At 36.8% G+C, this 21,984-nt stretch overlaps 1 protein-coding gene across 4 annotated transcripts in view; it reads right to left on the bottom strand.

Annotated features, from left to right (window-relative positions):
• Positions 1 to 891: 891 nt before the first annotated feature.
• LOC131425271 (clumping factor B) overlaps positions 892 to 21,984 on the bottom strand; it is a 103,332-nt gene continuing 82,239 nt past the window's right edge. For 2 of the 4 annotated variants that reach the window (XM_058587020.1, XM_058587022.1), the window contains exons 3-8: positions 16,624 to 16,728; positions 6,034 to 6,254; positions 5,900 to 5,969; positions 5,384 to 5,545; positions 2,545 to 2,727; positions 892 to 2,445 (exon numbers count right to left, since the gene is read on the bottom strand). In XM_058587020.1, the coding sequence (XP_058443003.1) occupies positions 2,380 to 2,445; positions 2,545 to 2,727; positions 5,384 to 5,545; positions 5,900 to 5,969; positions 6,034 to 6,254; positions 16,624 to 16,728 (807 nt within the window). In that variant the 3' untranslated portion in view covers positions 892 to 2,379. Of the gene's footprint in view, positions 2,446 to 2,544; positions 2,728 to 5,383; positions 5,546 to 5,899; positions 5,970 to 6,033; positions 6,255 to 6,307; positions 7,795 to 16,623; positions 16,729 to 21,984 lie in introns of those variants that run through there. The other 2 variants (XM_058587023.1, XM_058587024.1) reach the window with 2 other exon arrangements.

Raw genomic sequence — 21,984 nt, 5'->3', positions numbered from 1 at the left:
CTTGGCAAAGAGAAGCTTTCATATCGATATCCGTATCGCAAGCGTGTACAAACATATAATTGCATACATTTACGCTATTGATGTAATTTCGTCGGCTACAAAACAAATACAAATCACGACAAATAGAGTCTATATTCTGGGTTCGCGTGTTCGGTTTTGGTTCCTAATAAAGATCAATCTAAGCAGACTCTCGTGCAGATGTAGATTGTAGATCATTGAAAATTTTCGTTGCCGTTGTTCCACATCAATGGCTCGAACAACCCCATGGGGCTGATCCTTGTAGTATTTTCAAGTAAAAAGGTGTTTCCAGTGAATGTTAAAGAAAACTCTCTGGTATTGTATTCCACAGTAGGGGTTATTTTGAACGCTAGCAGTTGGATGATAACTTTTCACGAAAATATACGTTCCTAAAGAAATGATTCCCAAACAGGTTTCTAATTGAAAAAATAAACGTTTTCTGTCAGATGTATTTGAAATTACGAGACAAAAAATACTTTGGATCCCGAATACCGTGTTCGTAATTGTATTTGTCGTTCTAAAATTATTTCCATTCATTTGTTTATTTGAAACGGCTCAAAAAGAGAACAGTTATCGTTACCTATTCAGCAAAGATATGGGGCAATTGCGTCACAAATCGCGTCTTTGTCATCGTAGTTTCTCGTGCTTTTAAAGTTGTCGAAGACATTGCACCGCTCAATAGAATGTACGATTGTCACTATCGGTGAATCGATGATGTACAAACTAAAGTATCGTCATGTAAGCAACATAACTTCTTCATAGCTGATGCTCATCGATTTCATACGATACATGAATTTCAGTTGCTCTGTTAACTTTTAGACGGCAGACGAATTTGGATGTTTCTTTCAGTAAAAAATACTTTTTCCGGAGGAGTTTATTAAATACATAATCGTATATCCAATTTATTTTTTCTACTTTGTCTAAACAAGCAGCCACCCGTTCAAATGACTGAAATTTTTAGCTTTGAAACATATGTCATTCATCCCTATGAAGTTGTCTATGATCTTACGAATTACATTGCCAAAGCAACTCAAAATCACTTTTTAACTCTACTTGTTATCATTGTTTCCTTCCGCCTATTAATGTTTGCTTTGAGTGGTTTTATTTTTGTAGTATCATATCGTGAAATAATTTTTAAAATTTTCTTTATTTATCCAAGATACTTACAATTTTAATACAATAAAAACAACAGAAGGAAATGATAAAATGGAGAATAAACTCTATTTACAATAGTTACTAAATGATGAAAAATTTGATTTTGAAAATTCACCAAGTTCTATATTTTTTGGAAGAAACAATTATACGTGACAGAAAATATAGTTCTTATTCTCTCCTACACCCTAGCTCTCTTTCTCTTACATAGTAGTAGCAGATTCATTGCATTCTCTCTCAATCATGCAAATAAAAAAAAAGATAGATGAAATAAAATAAACCAAACTAAAATAGATTCAAATCAGCGAAAGTATGCAGAATTAGATATAATATTTACAACAAAACACATATTGATGTTCTCCCGTGGCGCAGTTTAGTTAATGTTAAGAAGCGGAAAGAGTTGCTGCAAGCGAAAAAGTTCATTATAGACCTTAGAGGAAAGTCATTCAAATGACCAATTTTACTTGGAGTGTATAGGAATATTTAAAGTTAGATTACAAATATATACACAACCTTGTTTTGAGCAAATCCGGTGTTTGAAAGATACGTGAAGATTTGTGTTAGTGAAGCAGGTTCTAGCATTCGGTCAATAACGCGAATATCAGAAATTTGTTGCGTAAAAATAATACATTTGTTGGCAGTTATAAAACAAAAGAGATCCCCAAAGACATGCTTTCATAAAATTTGGGTTTGGCAGTGCAACCCGATTACAGAGGTAAGTCACTGAAGAGAGTATTATTGACTATAACTGCAGTAGTGACAGTGATTGATGATTGAAGTAAAGTATAATATATGCTAACACAAGTTTCCGTTTCCAGCCTTATACAATTTGTCGCATTCCATAAATTTTTATAGTACTATATTTTTTATACTTAGGTAGAATGTTGAGCTAGTACGCACACCCTCGTCTTCAGTTTGGTAGTCTAACCATAACCAACTTGTGTTATCTTAGGAAGCAGATTTTTCGGCTTGTTTTCGCCTTCTTAGTTACATGAGTGCACTTATACTCTGTGCTGAGCGACCGAAATTAATAGTATTTAGACACAAAAACATTCAAATTTTTAACTACATACTGAGGAATTGACTGTTTTTGCTGTTTAATCGAGAAAGAAAACGAACTAAGATTTAGCTAAGTGATTCTGTAGTCAATGGTGTGATTCAATACGAGATGGGAAGAGGATAGTGTGTATGTGAGCGAGGATCTCTGGCTTAGATGAGTGATGTGATCAGACGTGCCTTGAAGTTAACCACTCGTTCACTGGTTTGTGCGATTCGCTGCAAATAAATCGATAAGGTCGTCGTATTACAAATAGTGATCTAGATGGGATTTCTACTACTCAAACTACACGTGAGCAAGAGTACTTGAATACTTACCAGGATAAGATCTTGGATCAAATTGGAGAGGCCACGGTTGGCAAGTACAAACAGGCGAGTCACCGGTCCAGGAATACCTTCAGTATATCCGTCACCTTTGCCGAGCTCATGATCATTGTCGTGATCATCTGGGGAATTAGCCTTTTCATCGCTGTGCTCGGTTCCAGAACTACCCGAGACGAGCTGTTTCGTTTTTTTTTTTTTTCAAAAAAAGAAGATAAACGTTACTCGAAAAGGCAACATCTGACTGTATGCTAATGAAAACAAATAATATTAAGGTTAAAAACAAACGGCAGATTAGTCGGACAGGAGTGAGGTTGAACCGGAACGGGTGTGGTAAATGATAAAACACGAAATCGCTTCTCACGTCAGTTTTTCAGTACTATTCGGTTTGCCTGTGTTTGTTTACTTTTCATAATCTCGAGCAATTCAACAATCGTCTGTCATTTTGTCATCGTGGTGTTTGTGACCAGGAGAAGGAAAAAAGCAAATAAGCAATAAAATTTAAATTACTTTAAGAAAAGTGAAAGGAAAAAATGTTAACAGAACCTGTATAGAAAATTGAAAAGTGCTCGAAATAGATCGTTTAATAGAGGAAGGAAAATTGGTCGGGTTATGTACAAAATTTGACACTTTGACAGAGGATTATCGTTGTGGCATGCCAAACTGGCGTGATGTAGCATATTTCAAGCACTTTTCAACCGGTTTCTGATAGAAACGGAAAGAGAAAGCAGTTATAAACAAAATTTAAATTCATGGAACGGAAGTTTACAGAAAATATTAGATAGGGTTAGAACACCATCATACTACGCAAGACATTCCCCAACACGTTCGACAGATTCCACGTGTTTCATAACTTATAAACTCGTGGATTCGTTACAAGTAGTCAATGAAATCTTTCTTTGCGTGTTGTGAATTCTACTGTTCTAGTTCTACTGATGCCGTGGATTGTTTTGGTTTTGTGAGCAGAAATGGAAATGAAATCCCGTCAGGAGATTCCACTACTGTTCGAAAGTGTCAAACTAGAGCAATCCACGACACTGGTGATTTTCTTTGAAAAACGTCATATGAGAACATTATTTCGTTTGTGATATACACATATTAGTATGCGTCAAATTCTGCAATTCATGGAAACCGATTAGAATTTATTTGAATTAGGTAAGGGCTCCCTATTTCATCTCATTTGTAAGGACGTCGCCTTCAAACCCCGATTTAGCCACTAAAATCACTGTAACTGTTTCATATTACTGCTTCATTCGCCTTGCTCCACGTTGAAAATTGATTCACATTTCTTGAAAATTGAACTAATATTTATAAAACAGCTAAAAACACTATTGATGTTTTCACTACTCTGCTCCTAATTTCATCTCAATGGATTTTTATCCATCCTATCGTTGATCTTTTATTCATCCTATAAATTAGCAATGGCGACAGCAATCAAAACAAAATATTCCACTATTACACTCTCACCCGCATTCGCATGGCTGCCAGATGGCTGACTAAACGCTGCCAGCTGGAAAAATATGGCTTGCAGACATTCTGGTGACCGACTGCCTTACCGCTGCCAGATATACAACTCAAACGATACAACCGTACCCACCAGGATTTTTCCACATTATTATTATTGGTAAAAAAATTTACTCGTTGAATTATCTATTTAATGGGGCAATGACTTACGGAGATCTAAAGAACTATCTTTTAACATCATTTTATTAGTGAAATCAGATAGAACTGATATAGACTTTCTATGAAAAGTAATACATATTTTCTATGAAAATACCTGGCATCCCTGTGCACAGACGATGAAACACACACACACTTCACAGCGTTATGTTGGCGTATAGCGGAATGAAACCAGTGCTACTAGATTTGCCACAATGGTTATTTCATTAGTTTTCAACACGCTCTTTCTGGTAATGTTCGAAGCGAAAACAGTTTTATTTAAATATTAATATCGATAATATAATTAAACTAATGTCACGGATACCAAAAACATACTTTTTGATAATAATTTGAAGAAGAAAAACAATTTATTTTTTGTAACAATATGAGATAACTTGGCAACTTTGCGAAACCGAATGAGATGAAAACAAAGCGCAATCAAGTGAACTAAGTGAAAAACTTTCATCTCATATTTTTAAAGACTTTTATTGTTTGTCGGGTAATTTTTTAAGTTTTACATCGTTAAATAAACAAGTGGCAAGTGAACATTACTAATTATGAAGTCATCCAGCATTCAATGGTAGTGTAATTGTGCGAAAAAGTGATCATGTTTTGAGACGAATCGATTAGTAGACAATCAGAAACATGACGAACTGTAAATCTTGAGACGAAAATGTGTCCTAAATTGAAAAGTGAGTTTATTTTAAATGAAAAAAAAAACGATAACCGAAGAACTTAAAACCATTTCTTTCAATAGAAAAGTGTGACAATAGCTTTTATAATCATTTTAAAACATTTCACAGTTTGGTTCAGGTAGGTTGTAGAATATTATTCATGTTCAAAGTAATGAGGTGAAGGGATGAGATGGAAATAGGAGCTCAGATGAAATAGGGAGCCGTTGCCCTATATTTTAGAATTTTTCACAACGACTCATGCAATAAACATGTTCGAAATTAACGTTTTTATATCACAAGCCGTTCAATTTATGGGTTTCAAACATTTGTAAAATAACGTTAGGAGACCAAGGTAATTAAAAATAAAACAAATAAAGGAAAACATACTACAAATGCGATTATATACTGATAGTGGTGGATATTGCAGGAGAGATAGACATTTGATAGCGGTTGACAGTTCAGAGATAGAAAAGAACAAAATTAAACGATAACAAAAGAATTACCGCAGAATGGCTAGAAGAGCTAGCGGTGGTGAAGGAGGAGCTAGTGGTGGAAAGTCGTCCTTCGTCATTAGCGTTCTTATCATGGTTGGTCGTCAGTGACTCGGTGCCTGCGACGACCCGATACACGGTTCCAGCAGCACGTGCGGCACGATCGGCTGTTTGCTGATCGTGGAATTTAGTTTGTGTGCGTGTTTGTAATTTCGTTTTTCATTTCGGTATTGTTTGATTTGGTTCATTGGAGATGTGTTAGTTTGCAGGGTTTGACAGTTGGTGCATTGTCACGGTCGGAAAGTGGTGAGTTGATATGTAAGTTGGTTTTATCAAGTGTGCACAAGGTAATCATTGTATATTTTTTGAGTGCATAAAATAGAACGAGAAGAGAAAAAACAAAACTGTGTCAAAGAGTCAATTTTCTAAGTTCCAAGAAATCTAAGGGGGACAAATTCTTACTGTAGCTGTCAACCGGATGAGAAGCACTGGTCAGCTGAATTGCTGTTAAATTAGGTCCATACTTACACGGATGATGTCGAATAGGAAATTTCCGGAACCACCGGCTCCGCTCGAACCCCCACCAAAAGACAAAAATCTGCAAAAGTAAACCAACAGTCAGTCAGACTATTCATGCATGAAAACAATTATTGGAGATTTACCTCTTGTTACGATCTTCGTCGTTGCCGTCGGAATCCAGCGACAGTTCATCAAGTGCCGAGCTTTTGGCGGACGATTCGGCACCCTTTTGATCTTCGACATCTGCTACCGCCTTTGTATCCTGCTCGGTAGCACGAGCTACTCGAATCGCGTTTAGAGTGTCACTCAAACCAGCCAGATCCAGCGATTCCAGTGTATTCAGGTTCTCGGAGTTACTGTTGATCTGTCGTTCAATCCACCAGAGAAATCGGAGAGTTTCGGATTGGCCATACACCAGGACACAGAGTACACGCACATACACATATGTGGACACGATGAATGGAACAGGTATGTGTATCGAGGTTGGTCGGACGGTATGGTGTTTATTAGGTGGAATTTGATATTCAGATAATCGGGGATGAGAAAGATGGAATGAGCATCAAATGGTTGAATATGTTTAAAATTTAGATTTTTGTAACACGATACTAGGTATTCAGTATTAATTAGATGTAATACAGGAAATATTATAATGTATAAAATTGTGGTAAAAATTGGAAAATGAGGAAATCATAGGCTTCGCGAAGACACACAGATGAAGACGTGAGAAAACAGAGTTGTAGAAACATAGAATGAGATAGTCACGCATCAGCTAGATCTTATGGACACTCTAGACAGCACTCTGCAGGGTACAGAAAGAGAAGTAATACTTGGGAAATGAGCGATGCAACACAGTAAAGCGAAAGGTTGAATATGAGAAATTAGGAGAAAGAGAAAGCGCTCCCATACCAAGTCTTCTTGAACGTACGGGAGATTGAGAGCAATGGTGGTCAATTACCATCAAGCTAATGCAAACAAAGCAATATGTATGATACAAGCGGAATGATACTGCATGCTTTGGTTACCAAATATTAACTGCAGCTATGACAGAATCGGTCATGCTTAAATGTTTGTTAATCTACAAATGCAGTGAATGGCATACACTGAGAAACTACATACAAAACAATGAACCAGGGAATGAACGATTGAGAGGAGAGAGCTCTGGAGAATAGAGAGAGAGAGCTACACTAAAAGAATGCTTTCCGAAGGTGAGTTCTGCTGCTATATACTAGATGGCGTTTTATCCTGATGTAATGAGTAGAATTACTGCCGTTGCCAGTCTTCAAATGAACCATCTCGTTTTTTTTGTATACTGGGTTGAACGCTACTGCTTACTGTCTAGCTGACCTCTAGCAATTGATTTACGGCTGGAAGTCTCATACCAAATTGAAATCGGTGTTTTCTTGTGCTTTTAATGTAGTAGTGGGCGTTTGTTCGGCGCTCGAGTCACCATTGTTGATTGCTGTGCTTGGAGCAACGGTTTCACTGAAACCCGTTGTGACAGCCTCACTACTCGACTTCCCCAGCGATAATGATGACGATGGTGATGAGTAAACTAGGGAATTCACTGCGCTAGGAAGACTAGCTCCAACTACTGATCGCTTGCGAATGTCATTATCGTCTGCCGTAGTAGTACTGGTACTGTCAGTACTGCTTGGCTTATCATCATCGTCATCGCTGCTCGGTGGGAAGGTCGGCAGCGAAATGCTCACTTTGCGGCTATTATCGCTGGACACGTTCTTATCGGTATCATCATCATCAAAATCATCATCGAAATCGTCGTCGGCAGTACCGCGACCGCCGGTATTAGCACCACCGCCTCCGCCTCCTAGACCGCTGCGTAGGATAATCGGTCCCAGTGTGCGGAACAAATAGGACGTGATCATCTGGATTTTCTGATCCAGAATCTAGGGAAAATATAGGTGTGGAATCGAGTTCAGAAAAGCGCGTATTTACAAGTTTATACAGTTAAAGTGAATTTAAAAGCGATATATGATGAGATGGATTATCAGGACAGGAGGAATATAAGATGTAATGCAACATTTGTGAGTGACATCTATGGATGACTGGCGTGAGTTGGTAGTAACGAAAATGTCAAGTACGTTCGCTGTTCTTAAAAACTTCGGAATGTTTGGCGGCAATAATAGGAGATTCTGCTCTGCATCTTATGGTTGAACATTCTACTATCTAGACTGACTGGTTTGAACTAGAGTAGTGAGGTGGATAAAAATGAAAGTTGTTTCCATTCTCTCCCTGACCATAGCTCGTCAATCAGTATCCGCTACTAGTTGCCGTCCTTCGCGGGTGCTTTTGCCCGTTTGTCCTCTAACCGGTCGTCGATTGACTGTTTTGGTCCAGTTTTTCTTTTTGGCTCCACACAGCCCCTATATGTTTTTACTAATCTGAGTCAGACGTGCACGACTTTACGGAAGACGAATCGAATACCTTTTTTTGTTAAAGTTCCTGGAACTATCAATTGAGATTTTTTATATATGAATATTTATCGCTACCAAAAAAGAAAACATTAAATAAATTCTTTTCTTGCATGTATAAATTCGATGTGGAATTAATTTGGACTCATTTTAGCGAGGTAGCTTGATTCGACATTGAATTCGAGCGAAATTTATTTCTATATAAATTTGAATGGACAAGAGCTGTGATTAATTCCTGTCGAACATCGAATTGAGTGAAGCTTTATCAGGGATTGTTTACTTTCTTTTTAAGAATTAAAATAAATTAAATTGATGCAGTTTTCTATCTTCGTACTGTGTGTACTGTGAAAAGCTTGAGCTGTTTTATACTGAATGTTACGAATATACCACATTTTGCTTCAGATCGATTGCTGTAACTGACTTGTCAAAAATTCTTTGCTTTAAATGCAATCCCGCAAGCAAACAATATCGACAAGTTCATCAATCACTTTATTATCACGGAAGCTTCAGTAAAATACAGCCATAAATTTCATTATTGAGCAATTTAACGTCTCTGGAACGCACAAAGAGCAAACCAGAAACCACTATAACAAATTCAGACATGGATCTCATGCAATCGAAAATTGGAATGAAAGGCGGGATGGTAATGTCGGAGACATAACTGGATGTCGTGATTACGAATAATATTGGCTGAGCTGTTAAGGACCCTATAGTTCAGTTTCACGGACAGTTTTCCGTCAATCTAAGACAAAACGAAATTAAACCTAATTGAAAAGTTCGAAATTTGACACGGAATTCGCTACGGTTTCCAACTGGATTCCGATTCAGGAGTAACATGACTAGAAATCGTAATGATCAAATTTATTAAATTTCGGGCGATTTAGTTAAGTAAAATTTCGTTTCGACCCAGATTGACGAAATGGTTAATATTTCCTAATTTTTATAATAATAATATATTTTTAGTTCTATTACCAAACATAGGACTAACCAAAGATCAATATACTGTCTTAAAAATGCAGATGTTTGAAGCCCCGCCCGATCTTGGCAATATATCCTAGTTGCCGTGTGGCTGTTGAAATCTGCAGCCAACACCAAGCAGCGAAACCGCGTCATTGAAGAACAGCAAGAACAAAAAAGCACCCATATTGATACCTTGAGGAAACCCTGATCAATTTGAGAATGGAGATAATTCACAGTAGTCGAGCTTTACTCGCAATAGCTTACAATATAAATAAGAGCATAACCAGTGAATAAATTTTTGTGTTGCGCTCAGCCGCGACATCTTGCATAAAAGTGTTCGGTGGTCAATTCGGTCGAAAGCTGCTATTAGTGTATACTGAAGCAACTTGTACTCAATCCTCCATACTCGAAGTTCTGCAAGTTGAAGTCTAAGAGAGCTGTGCCCACCGAATGACCATACATAAATCCGTACAGATCGATAGAGGTGTAATTTTTAGTACAATTTTTAGCGCATATACCTTGGTTCTTGCAATTATTTCGCATAACTTTGATGAAGCAGATAAATTTGTTATGCCTTGATAATTCCTCACATCAATACGATCACCGCTCTCGTATGTAGGAAACATGAAAGACTGCTTCCAAGTCACCGGAAAAGTAAACTGCTCAAATGATTTGTTAAATATAGTGCACATAGCATCAGCTAAAACAGAAGCACAATGACTGGTCCGGCTGATCACGATCGTTTCAACTTCTCTACTGCGGCAACAATCATATCGAGAGTATCCCAAAATACGTCAAATTGTCAGGAACATCCATTGCGGTGTATTCTCAACCACAGAGGCAAAAAACTTTGCAAACATATCACGTGTGCCCAAGGTTGATCTGGATTCAACACAATCGACACAAACTTTTGAAGGAATGGATGAGTTTACAAAAGTCCAAAAATGTTTGGAACTTGGATGATGATCAGTTTGTACGTACGTAGCTAAAATATAAAATTTACATGTGACGAAAATCCACATATGATACAATTCACAATAACGTAATTGGCAAAATGACTAGATTTTACAAGATTCAAATGTATCAAACATACCCAGCTTTTCAAGCCGACATTTAACTTTACTCGAGAATGTCGGTCTCAGAAGACGAAAATTCACATGATTTTTACACTTTAAAAAATTTATAAAATTACACATGACGTTAAACAAAGCATGTCGTAGTTTGAGAAGTGAAGACTTGATATAACATCGATTAGCAATCAAATGTGTGTTTTCGATATAGTTTAATGCCAAATTTTATTAAATTAGCTATGTAGTTACTCACATGACATACTTTTACATTTCTTGGGATGTAAATTTAGATCATTTGTGACGCTTCTATTATGTACATCAATCGAAACGTAAATTTACATGAAGCATGTGAAAATAGGTCATATCATTAACTTCATAGTTAATTTAGCTGAAACTTACACCGATACAGACGCAACATTTAATTTTACATGTTTGTAGATGTAATATTGTGTCATTATCGAAGAAATTACGACATACTTGAATTTAGCGTAAATTTATATTTTTCTAAGAGTGTAGGTAAACCCGAGATAACTTTACGATAATTTTCACTGGAACTTGAATTCAGAACTATGTCAGTAACGATGTTTGCACTACCAAGCATCCGTTTTAATTTACGTGGAGAGCTAACTTGAACATGGCCCTTAAAATAATGTGTTACAGGAAAAGAATGCCATTTCATTAACGTTGTCGATTTCTTGCAGAGTCCTTCAGTTCACATTTTGTAAGAATTCAAGTAAAGCAGCAAACTAGGACCAGCCGTGCTGTAATTGCAGCAAATGGAAACTTGATCGATGAGCAACGTAGTTTAAGACTCTGAGAAACGTTTTCCTCATTTTTATTAATAAAATAACGAAACCTTGCGATTTTTTCAATGGTGCAAATCACGCATATGGTAAATAGCAAATAATATGTGTTATAAAGGGTGATTTTTTAAGAGCTTGAGAACTTTTTTAAACAATAAAACGCATAAAATTTGCAAAATCTCATCGGTTCTTTATTTTAAACGTTAGATTGGTACATGACATTTACTTTTTGAAGATAATTTCATTTAAATGTTGACCGCGGCTGCGTCTTAGGTGGTCCATTCGGAAAGTCCAATTTTGGGCAACTTTTTCGAGCATTTCGGCCGGAATAGCCCGAATTTCTTCGGAAATGTTGTCTTCCAAAGCTGGAATAGTTACTGGCTTATTTCTGTAGACTTTAGACTTGACGTAGCCCCACAAAAAATAGTCTAAAGGCGTCAAATCGCATGATCTTGGTGGCCAACTTACCGGTCCATTTCTTGAGATGAATTGTTCTCCGAAGTTTTCCCTCAAAATGCCCATAGAATCGCGAGCTGTGTGGCATGTAGCGCCATCTTGTTGAAACCACATGTCAACCAAGTTCAGTTCTTCCATTTTTGGCAACAAAAAGTTTGTTAGCATCGAACGATAGCGATCGCCATTCACTGTAACGTTGCGTTCAACAGCATCTTTGAAAAAATACGGTCCAATGATTCCACCAGCGTACAAACCACACCAAACAGTGCATTTTTCGGGATGCATGGGCAGTTCTTGAACGGCTTCTGGTTGCTCTTCACTCCAAATGCGGCAATTTTGCTTATTTACGTAGCCATTCAACCAGAAATGAGCCTCATCGCTGAACAAAATTTGTCGATAAAAAAGCGGATTTTCCGAATGGACCACCTAAGACGCAGCCGCGGTCAACATTTAAATGAAATTATCTTCAAAAAGTAAATGTCATGTACCAATCTAACGTTTAAAATAAAGAACCGATGAGATTTTGCAAATTTTATGCGTTTTATTGTTTAAAAAAGTTCTCAAGCTCTTAAAAAATCACCCTTTACATAAAAGAGGAGCCAAGTAATTAGTAGCCACCTTCACGAGCGGAAATCCGGTTGGGTCGAGTCTAGAAGAAGCTTTCTGGCCACCATACTACGTAGATTGGAGGATTGAGTATTACTATAACATTGGAGATATTATAACTATCCATCTTCTCAAAAATGAAACTTAGCGTTTCTAATTTGATATAATCCGAAGAAGTAAATCATGGAAGAAGTATGACATAATGTGGAACACATTTTTGTTTTCTATATAGGGGTGCAAACAGAAACTCAAGAAAAATACACGTAGAAATGTGGTCAGGTTTGGAACAATTACAGGTCAGTCAATTTTGTATCAATTATTGATATTGTGTCACCATTTGAATGGAAATATTTCTACGTATTGATTTGAATGTTCATAGCCATGTCTTTTTAATTGTATATCATTGAAATGTTGATTAATAACTAGCAGTGTCCTATTTTGTCTGCAAAAAATCTCCGGCATACTGGATTTCCCTGCCATAGTCGACGGTTTTGAAGGAGTAAGCGATATATCAAAGGGAAAGCATTGCTCAGATTGGTCAATCGATGCTAAAGTGAAGCTGTTGGCAGCACGCGAATCTATAAATATAAGCGAAGTAATCCCGATCAGATACACATAACAAAATCATAACACAAATATATCAACAGTGGATATGTATAACAACTTGTGTTATTTTGAGATATTTAACAAATGAAAACAGTTGAAGGTAAAACTTATGATAACAGTATAATAACAAAATCAGCTATGATATTTTATTTTCATTTGCAAGACTCATGAAAAAAAAAGAGTTTTTCTGTTGTTTTATATCGAAATATAATAAACAGATTTCAAAAAACTTAAACAAGAAACCAGATCACTAAATAAATTATTCATTTGTTAAAAAAAAAATCATTCAACAGTTTTGGATTGAAACGATGCTAAAAGTTAGCTCTGATATATTTTTTCTGTGTTAAATATGCTATTTAATTTATTACAACTATTGTTATAACTTTCTGCTTTCGGACTTCTGTAGTTATATCAAATTCAATAATAATTGTGATACGAACGTTTCAAAATCTGTTACGATTTTGTTTCCGCCAGAGTCTTTTTTGTTATGATTTTTGTTATTTTAACAGCTTTCCAGCCAAAAATATTTCATGATTTGTTAAAAAAAATATTTCTGAAATAAATTACTCCAGTTGTTATATTTCTGTTATTATCATCTGATCGGGATAGCTAACGTTTCAGTCCTACGTGTAGCATGCTAGCGGCAGGTTGTTGCTAGACAGCAAGATGAAAAGATCCATAAAACAACTTGAAGCTTTGATTGGTATGCTCTGATCTTGTGTCATGCAAGTTCGGATGAAATTTCATGTTATGTCGTTTCGCCTGAGAAATTGACAACTACCCCAGGGTAAATTTGGAGTGCATAAGATTAATTTCCAATTTATATAAGATGAACTCGATTGATAATGAGAAAAAATTTATCGCTTCAACCGAAATCGCAGAATGGTAGTAATGGTAGAGAAACGCTATAAAAATAACTACTTGCATACAAAACTTGAACACAAGCTTGGCGAAGAGAAGCTTAAATATCGATATCCGTATCGTGTACAAACATATAATTGCATACATTTGGACTATTGGTGTAATTTCGTCAACTATAAAACAAATACAAATCACGACAAATAGAGTCTATATTCTGGGTTCGCGTGTTCGGTTTTGGTTCCTAATAAAGTTCAATCTAAGCAGTCTCTCGTGCATTCGCGAATTCAAAAGTGTGACGATTGATTGGTCTATTTGATTGTACATTTTTGGTTGCCTTGTTTCACATCAATGGCTCGAAATACCCCATGAGGCTGATCCTTGTAGTTTTTATTCATCTTGTCGTTGGTTCTATATTCATCCTATAGGTTAGCGGTTGCGATAGTAATCAAAACAAAATATTGCACTATTACACTCTCATGTTCAAAATGTCAGAATTCTTTTTGAAAGGGCCTAATGCCAACTGTGAGACAACACACGATATTTTTAGAATAAGTATGGAATCAATTCGACTTTTAAAAATTAATCTTTATTATTATTATTATTCGTGGTTCTTTTCGTTTCGATTAATCTTGATTGGCCCTTTTAAAAATATTAAAATACCAGATGCACAACCAATGAAACACACACACTTAGAGCATATTCAGTATTCTAGTTCTAGATGCATAATTTATGTCAGTTACAAAATTGAAATCTGAATTTTATAACAAGAAAAACTGACAGCCCCGGCAGTGTTTTACTCGTGTTTCAAATACACACTTTCGAGTTTACACTAATTTAAAAAATCTTTTTTGGTTACACTTTAATTCACTAAAAAGAAAAACGGCTTGATTTTTATAAACTTGTTTTCTGATTTTCTTTATACTTGGCACCATTGCTCGCGTACCAGTCAATCAGAAACTGGTCCATTTTGGAACAAAAGCAGCCCCCCCAGTTGTCAGGTCTTGTCTTAGAACACGAGTAAAACGCTGCTGGCGCTGCCAGTTTCTTTTCTTATAATTTCCGGGTTTAAGTTTTTGAACTGACATAAATTATGTATCTAGAACACTCCTGAACATGCATTTAACAGCGTCATGTTGACATCATCAGAATGAAGCCAGTGCAACTAGATTTTCCATAATGTTTATTTCGTTATTATTTAACACGAACTTCCTACTAATATTCGAAGTAGAAAAAGTGTTATTGAAATATAAAAATCAATAGTATAATGAAATTAATGTCACGAATCACGGATATCAAAAAAATACTTGTTGATGTTACTTTAAAGAAAAATTTTCATCTCATATTTTTGAAGATTTTTAGTGCCTATAACCTACATTGTAGAAGTTTTCAATCGTTGATTAAACAAATGAAAAGTAAACATTACTAATTATGTGAATGAGTGATCGTGTTTTGAGACGAATCAATTAGTAAATATTCAGAAACATGACGAACTGTAAAACTTGAGACAAAAATGTTTCCTAAAAGTCTATTCGCACTAATCCGGGACGGGACCATCTTAGACGATCCGGGACGTTTGTTCTTTCCTCATCATCGATGACTGAGCTACCGGCGTGTGCATGTATTGGAACGCCGGATCTAGCATAAAATCCAGTTGGTTGCCGCCGATATTTCTCGCCAAGTTTTTCGCACCGTCGGCAACGGATGGTTCCGTCCCGGAATAGTGCGAATAGACTTTAAGTTCGAAAGTGAATTTTTTTAATAAAAAAAAAACACGATCGCTGAAGGATTTAAACCCATTTTTTTCAATGGTAAAGTGTGACAAAAACATAAATAAACATTTTAAAACATTTCACAGTTTGGTGCAGGTACGTTGAAAGATATGATTCATGTTCAAAATTATGAGATGAAGGGATGAGATGGAAATAGGAGCTCAGATGAAATAGGGAGCCGTTATTCTATATAAAAAAATCTCTTTTGTATGTTTAGGCTGTTAGCTATTTCGCTTTGTTTCTTGAAGGTAGATAATTTTGATTAAAACTGTGTGCCAATTCAAAATTGGACACATGGAAAGTTATTTGGATTTGGAAGTAATATACTAACTGCGTTAGAAAAATCTCAAGAAAAACTTACTTCGATTGACAATAAATTCTTACTTTATGTTGAAGTATTTCCCTTAACCGATAGTATAAAAACAATTCACACAGAAATGATTTAATAAAATCAAAGCTCGTCTTAATCTGCGAGATATTTTCCAGTATCTGAAAATAACTATCGAATCGTCAAGAACAATTATGCTCTCTAGCAGGATTATTTTTGACAATTGAGTAAGTAACTATAAGGCTGTCAGGTTTTATACAAAAATACTAAGAACAATTAATGGCAACATATCCTAGTGAATTCAAAATGAATCAATACTAGCAATATACATAATAAGGAGCTCTCCAAATCAAAAAATCTTTAATCGAAAGGCATTTGTAACGACTATCTATCATAAGTCATAATGAGTCATAAGATCATGTGCGTGACCGCAAACCGACACGCAGTAATGAAACGTTTTCTGGCTTTCCCCATCAGTCCTAAATTGGCACAGTGGAGGAGAGTTCCATTTTTTTTTTGGAGTTTTGCTTCGCACCATTGAATCAACCGCAACACTTCATGGTGGCAATATAATTGTTTCAATTATAACCACTTCAGAGCTCACATCGTAGATGCCAAAAGGTAATGGTTTCGGCTGGGTGGAGTTTCATGGCTGCCATCGCTCAGGATCTCGGGTGGTACTGCACAGGGTGGATAAGGTCGTAAGTTAGTGGACAAAGCGAACAACGGCGACAACGACGACGATGGCGAAGGTTTTAAAATGAGAATGAGGCAATCGAAAGGAAACGATTGGTTCGATCATGAGGAGTACTGTTTAGTGAGGATTTGGTTTAGTATTCACTCACCTGAGACAATGTTGGGAACAGTTCCCGTAGAATTCCGATCGTTCGCTTGTTTCGCTCGTTTATTTTTTGATCACCGGAGTCGACCAGTGTGATGACGTCTAGTTCCTAAAAGGTAAAAAAAAACAAATGGCAAGGTTAAACAAAATGTACAAGTGCTATTAGTCACATAAATTTAACTAGTCAAATGACAAAAAAAAGTCAGTGACAAAGTGCATGTCCATAACTGTCATGTGGTACAACATTTACGTAATTGCTGTCTTCTTTTGAATGACCCGTTTGAGTGATTCGAGCAGTCTTTCGACTAGTCGTACTACACTGACGCACGTACCAGACTACTTCAGACCACTCAAAGCATTACAATGGGTTCCTCGAGGTCCTCACTCAGTGTACCGATGAGGTGAATTTCTAAGTGATCATACATTCGGAAACGATTGGGTACCATCATCGTTTTCAAATCTATTGAGTTTCCTGTCCTTGATATGTACTAAACATGTAAGCCGAATGCTCACCGTAAGTGCCTAAAGCTTGCGTACATTCGATAACACTCTCCAATGCGTCTGACATAATAATGCTCCGTTCCGGCCGGTCAAGTAAACTTTTGTTTTTGTAGGTTTGCTTTCAGCTTTACCTTATTTTGGCTTCATAGCTTTCATACCCCCATAAACTAGTAACCTCCAAAAACTGCAGTAGCCACTGAGGGGCAATTTCGTAACACTCGAAAAAAAAAACCAGTTTGGGTTTGAAAACGCACCAGCCCGGGGGACGGGGGCTGACCAAGAAAATGAAAATCGAAAGGAAAACAGTAGATAATGAACAAAACAAGCAAGCAAAAGGCATCAGCTCCGTAAAAAAGAAGTGTGAGCTTATGATGTGCAATGTAGGGGAAGATGGGGTAAAACGTACCCCCGAGGCATAATGCACCTTTTGCTTTTCTCAAAAGTTACCAATTTTTTTCACTGAAATTTTAATGAAACTGAAAGTCCGCCATAACAACAGATTACTATAAAATTTTGGTAGCGATGATTCAATCATATCTGGAGAACTTTAAAAAAAAACAATTATGTCTCTGTTATAAGCAATTTTTGATGTTCGTTCCATAGTAATTTTTTAGGGTGAGGAAGACGATTTCAATTTTGTAACCAGTGAACTTCTTTGCCAATCATTCGGGTTTCTAAAATTAGTTCTTATACAGACGATGTATTTGCAATTTTAAAGAAAAATCGTCAAATTTATCGTCTCATATTTTTGGGGGCAAAATGGCCCGAATTGTGTGAGGCAAAATGCTCAAGTAGTAGGGTAATAGAGGTATTTTGGCCACTTCATCTTCCACCTGGCAAATATTTCGTCAACGAAAAGTCTAGAGCTTTCTTTAAATAAAAAGAAGAAGCTCTATGAGAGTGCATATTGCCCCGTGGTTGTCACGAGCTTTAATCCGTTGTTTTGATGGATATTCACCTGTTGTTTAAGATCATCCTGCCTCTATGTTCAGAAAATAGTCACTTCGCGTAATTTAAAATGTATATTTTTCTTGTTTTCCAAGATCGGGCGTCATGACCCGCATATATTTCAATAGAAAATTTTTAAGGGTTTTGGAAAATAAGATATTTCATGTATTTTTCAATGCATTCAGCGAGTATTTGTACGTAGTTTTGAGAAATATTGATTACGGAAGATAGTCATGCATGAAACTCTTCCGTGTTATTTACAGTTTACAGTGTTTTTTTCGAATGTTTCGAAGTAAGTAAAAGGATAATTTTCCTCGGTAATCCATTTTACTTCTGTACTACCGACACATATTGGAAAATAAAGGTAAACTAAGACTAATTTTAAATTATTTTTTTTTCCATAAATACGTTTATTTCTTAAGGCAGTTTACATAAGTTTTTCTTCGCCGTAGCATCACTTTTACATAATATTCTTATCCTAATTTAATTCTAACATAGTCACAACGTTTTGCATTTATTAAAACATATTCTCTTATTACTTAAATATCATCTTAGGTAACTCGTCATTAATTATGAAATCTACTCGGAAATATTATTTGAACCAAACGATTAACTTCTATAAATTATAAAATAAGCTGTTATTTTCAGACATTTTGTTAATAATTTCATAAACTGTTTCGAGTTTGTTTGTATCATTACATTATTTTTATTCTAATTTAGCTATTGGTTGAACTCATGGACGCAGCTGGGATCAGAACTAAGTCTTGAAAGGGGCCTTTATTAAATTGAAACTCCAGTTTTCTTTATGAAATGATAAATAAGTTTCATGTATGAAAGGTCACGACAAGCAAGAATGTCTCGAACTGGGATATTGGATAGTCTACCTTGGGTACGCAAAGAATTTATTAGTTGAGATCTGACATCACGATACTCCACGCATGTCCAAACGACATGATCAATATCTCGATAACCTTCGCCACAAGCACAATGATTAGTCTCGGAGAGCCCAATTCGAAGGAGATGTGCATCTAACGTGTAGTGATTGGACATGAGTCTGGACATCACACGAATGAAATCTCTACTCACATCCAGTCCCCTGAACCATGCCTTTGTCGATATTTTCGGAATAATTGAGTGCATCCACCGACCCAGATCATCTTTATCCCAAGAAGCTTGCCAGCTGGCAAGTGTTCTTTGGCGAGACGAGCTATAGAATTCGTTGAAAGCAATTGGTCTCTCATAAATTTCACCCTCAATAGCACCACGTTTGGCTAAAATATCGGCTCTTTCATTGCCAGGAATGGAGCAATGAGCCGGGACCCAGACTATAGTGATTAGATAATTATTGTTCAATATGTCGTTCAGGCACTGTTTTATTTTGCCCAGGAAAAACGGTTCAGTCTTGCCAGACATGTTTGAGCGAATGGCTTCAATTGCACTCAGACTATCTGTGAAGAGGAAATAATGGTTTGGAATTAATGTGACGATTACACTCAAACTATAATGAACTGCTGCTAGCTCTGCTATATAAACAGATGCAGGTTCTTGAAGCCTAAATGAGGCCGAAACATTATTGTTGAACATACCAAACCCTGTCGCTTCTTCAATTCGCGATCCGTCCGTGTAAAACATTTTCTCAGAGTCAATATGCCTGAACTTACTTGAAAATATTTTTGGGATTTCCGTCGAACGTAGATGATCCGGGATTCCACGCACTTCGCGCTGCATGGATGTATCGAAAAATAAAGTTGAGTCAGGGACATTTAGGAGGCTGACACGGATAGGAATATATCTTGAAGGGTTGATTTCCTGTGACATATGGTTAAAATATACTGTCATGAATTTTGTTTGAGATCGAAGCTCGACTAGTCGTTCGAAATTATTAATTACCATGGGATTCAGCACCTCACATCTTATTAGCAGGCGTGATGAAAGCTCCCAAAATCGATCTTTTAATGGAAAAACTCCCGCCAGAACTTCAAGACTCATTGTATGTGTCGAATGCATGCACCCTAAAGCAATTCGCAAACAACGATACTGAATTCGCTCCAGTTTGATAATATGAGAGTTTGCAGCGGAACGAAAGCAAACGCATCCATATTCCATCACTGAAAGTATCGTTGTCTGATACAATTTTATTAGATCTTCCGGATGAGCACCCCACCAAGATCCTGTTATTGTTCGAAGAAAATTTACTCTTTGTTGGCATTTTGTTATCAGAAACCTAATGTGTCCTCCCCACGTGCATTTGGAATCAAACCACACCCCAAGGTATTTGAAAGTCAAAACCTGTTGGATCATTCTTCCCATCATATGAAGCTGAAGCTGCGCGGGATCATGCTTTCTTGAAAAGACGACCAGCTCTGTTTTTTCCGCAGAGAATTCGATACCAAGATGAACAGCCCAATCGGACAAGTTATCTAAGGTATCTTGCAATGGTTTATGCAGATCAATAGCTTTGGGTCCAGTAACTGAAACCACGCCATCATCTGCCAATTGTCTTAGTGTACATGGGGTTACTAGACAGCTGTCAATGTCATTTACGTAAAAATTATAGAGGAGCGGACTGAGGCATGAGCCTTGCGGGAGACCCATGTAACTATTTCTGAGTGTTGCCAAATCGCCATGTGAAAAATGCATGTGTTTCTCTGACAAAAGGTTGTGCAAATAATTATTTATAACCGCTGGGAGTCCATTTTGGTGAAGCTTGTCTGAAAGAACATCAATGGAAACTGAATCAAATGCTCCTTTAATGTCTAAAAATACAGATGCCATTTGTTGCTTTTGAGCGAAGGCAATTTGGATGTCAGACGAAAGTAATGCAAGGCAATCATTCGTCCCTTTATTTCTACGGAAGCCAAACTGAGTATCTGACAACAAACCGTTCGTCTCGACCCAAGTGTCGAGACGTCGTAGAATAATTTTTTCGAACAATTTTCTGATGCAGGACAACATCGCAATGGGTCTATATGAGTTGTGATTGGAAGCTGGTTTCCCCGGTTTTTGAATGGCGATAACTTTCACTTGTCTCCAGTCAGGTGGAACAATATTTTGCTCAAGAAACTTGTTGAACAATTCCAACAAACGTCTTTTTGCGAGGTCGGGCAGATTCTTCACCAAGTTGAATTTAATTCTGTCCAACCCAGGGGCGTTATTGTTACAAGACAAGAGTGCTATAGAAAATTCCATCATTGAAAATGGGTTATTAATAAAACCATTATTTGGAGGAGATTCCCGTATAATGCTCTGCGTAGGAACAGAATCTGGGCAAACTTTCCTAGCAAAGTCAAATATCCATCGGTTCGAGTATTCATCACTCTCATTGCCCACGTTACGATTCCTCATTCGTCTGGCCGTGTTCCAAAGAGTGCTCATTGAGGTATCTCTTGACAAACCTTCGACAAAATGTCTCCAATAGCTACATTTTTTGGCTCGAAGTATGCTCTTGTACTTGGTTTCTAAAACCATAAGTTTTTCAAAATTCTGAGGAGTTCCTCCTCCCCTTTTTAGAAACGTCTTGCAAGCATTTTGTTTTGCGAGTTTAGCCTCTGAGCACTCTTTGTCCCACCAGGGGTTGGGAGGCCTTCTGTTAGTCGTTGGCCCAGGAAAGCGTTTAGTTTGGGATTGTTCTGCTGCCTCCAGAATCGAACAAATGAGGAAGTCATATTCTTCAAGTGGAGGGAGCTCTTCCATTGAATTCAAAATACTAGAGATTCTACTTTGGTATTTAATCCAGTCGATATTTTTTGTCAAATCATATGGAATACTAGCGGAAGTAGCAATGCAATTGCTACTGCTAATTGAGATGATGATTGGTAAATGATCGCTACCGTGTAAATCAGGCAGTATTTTCCAGGTGCAATCTAGTCGAATTGATGTTGAGCAAAGAGATAGATCTAATGCACTTGGGCGTGCC

This window comes from Malaya genurostris, chromosome 1 (genome assembly GCF_030247185.1).
Source record: "Malaya genurostris strain Urasoe2022 chromosome 1, Malgen_1.1, whole genome shotgun sequence".
In the NCBI taxonomy this organism is placed as follows: domain Eukaryota; kingdom Metazoa; phylum Arthropoda; class Insecta; order Diptera; family Culicidae; genus Malaya; species Malaya genurostris.
The sequence above is the reverse complement of the archived record's forward strand: the minus strand, read 5'-3'. Positions and strand labels throughout refer to the sequence as shown.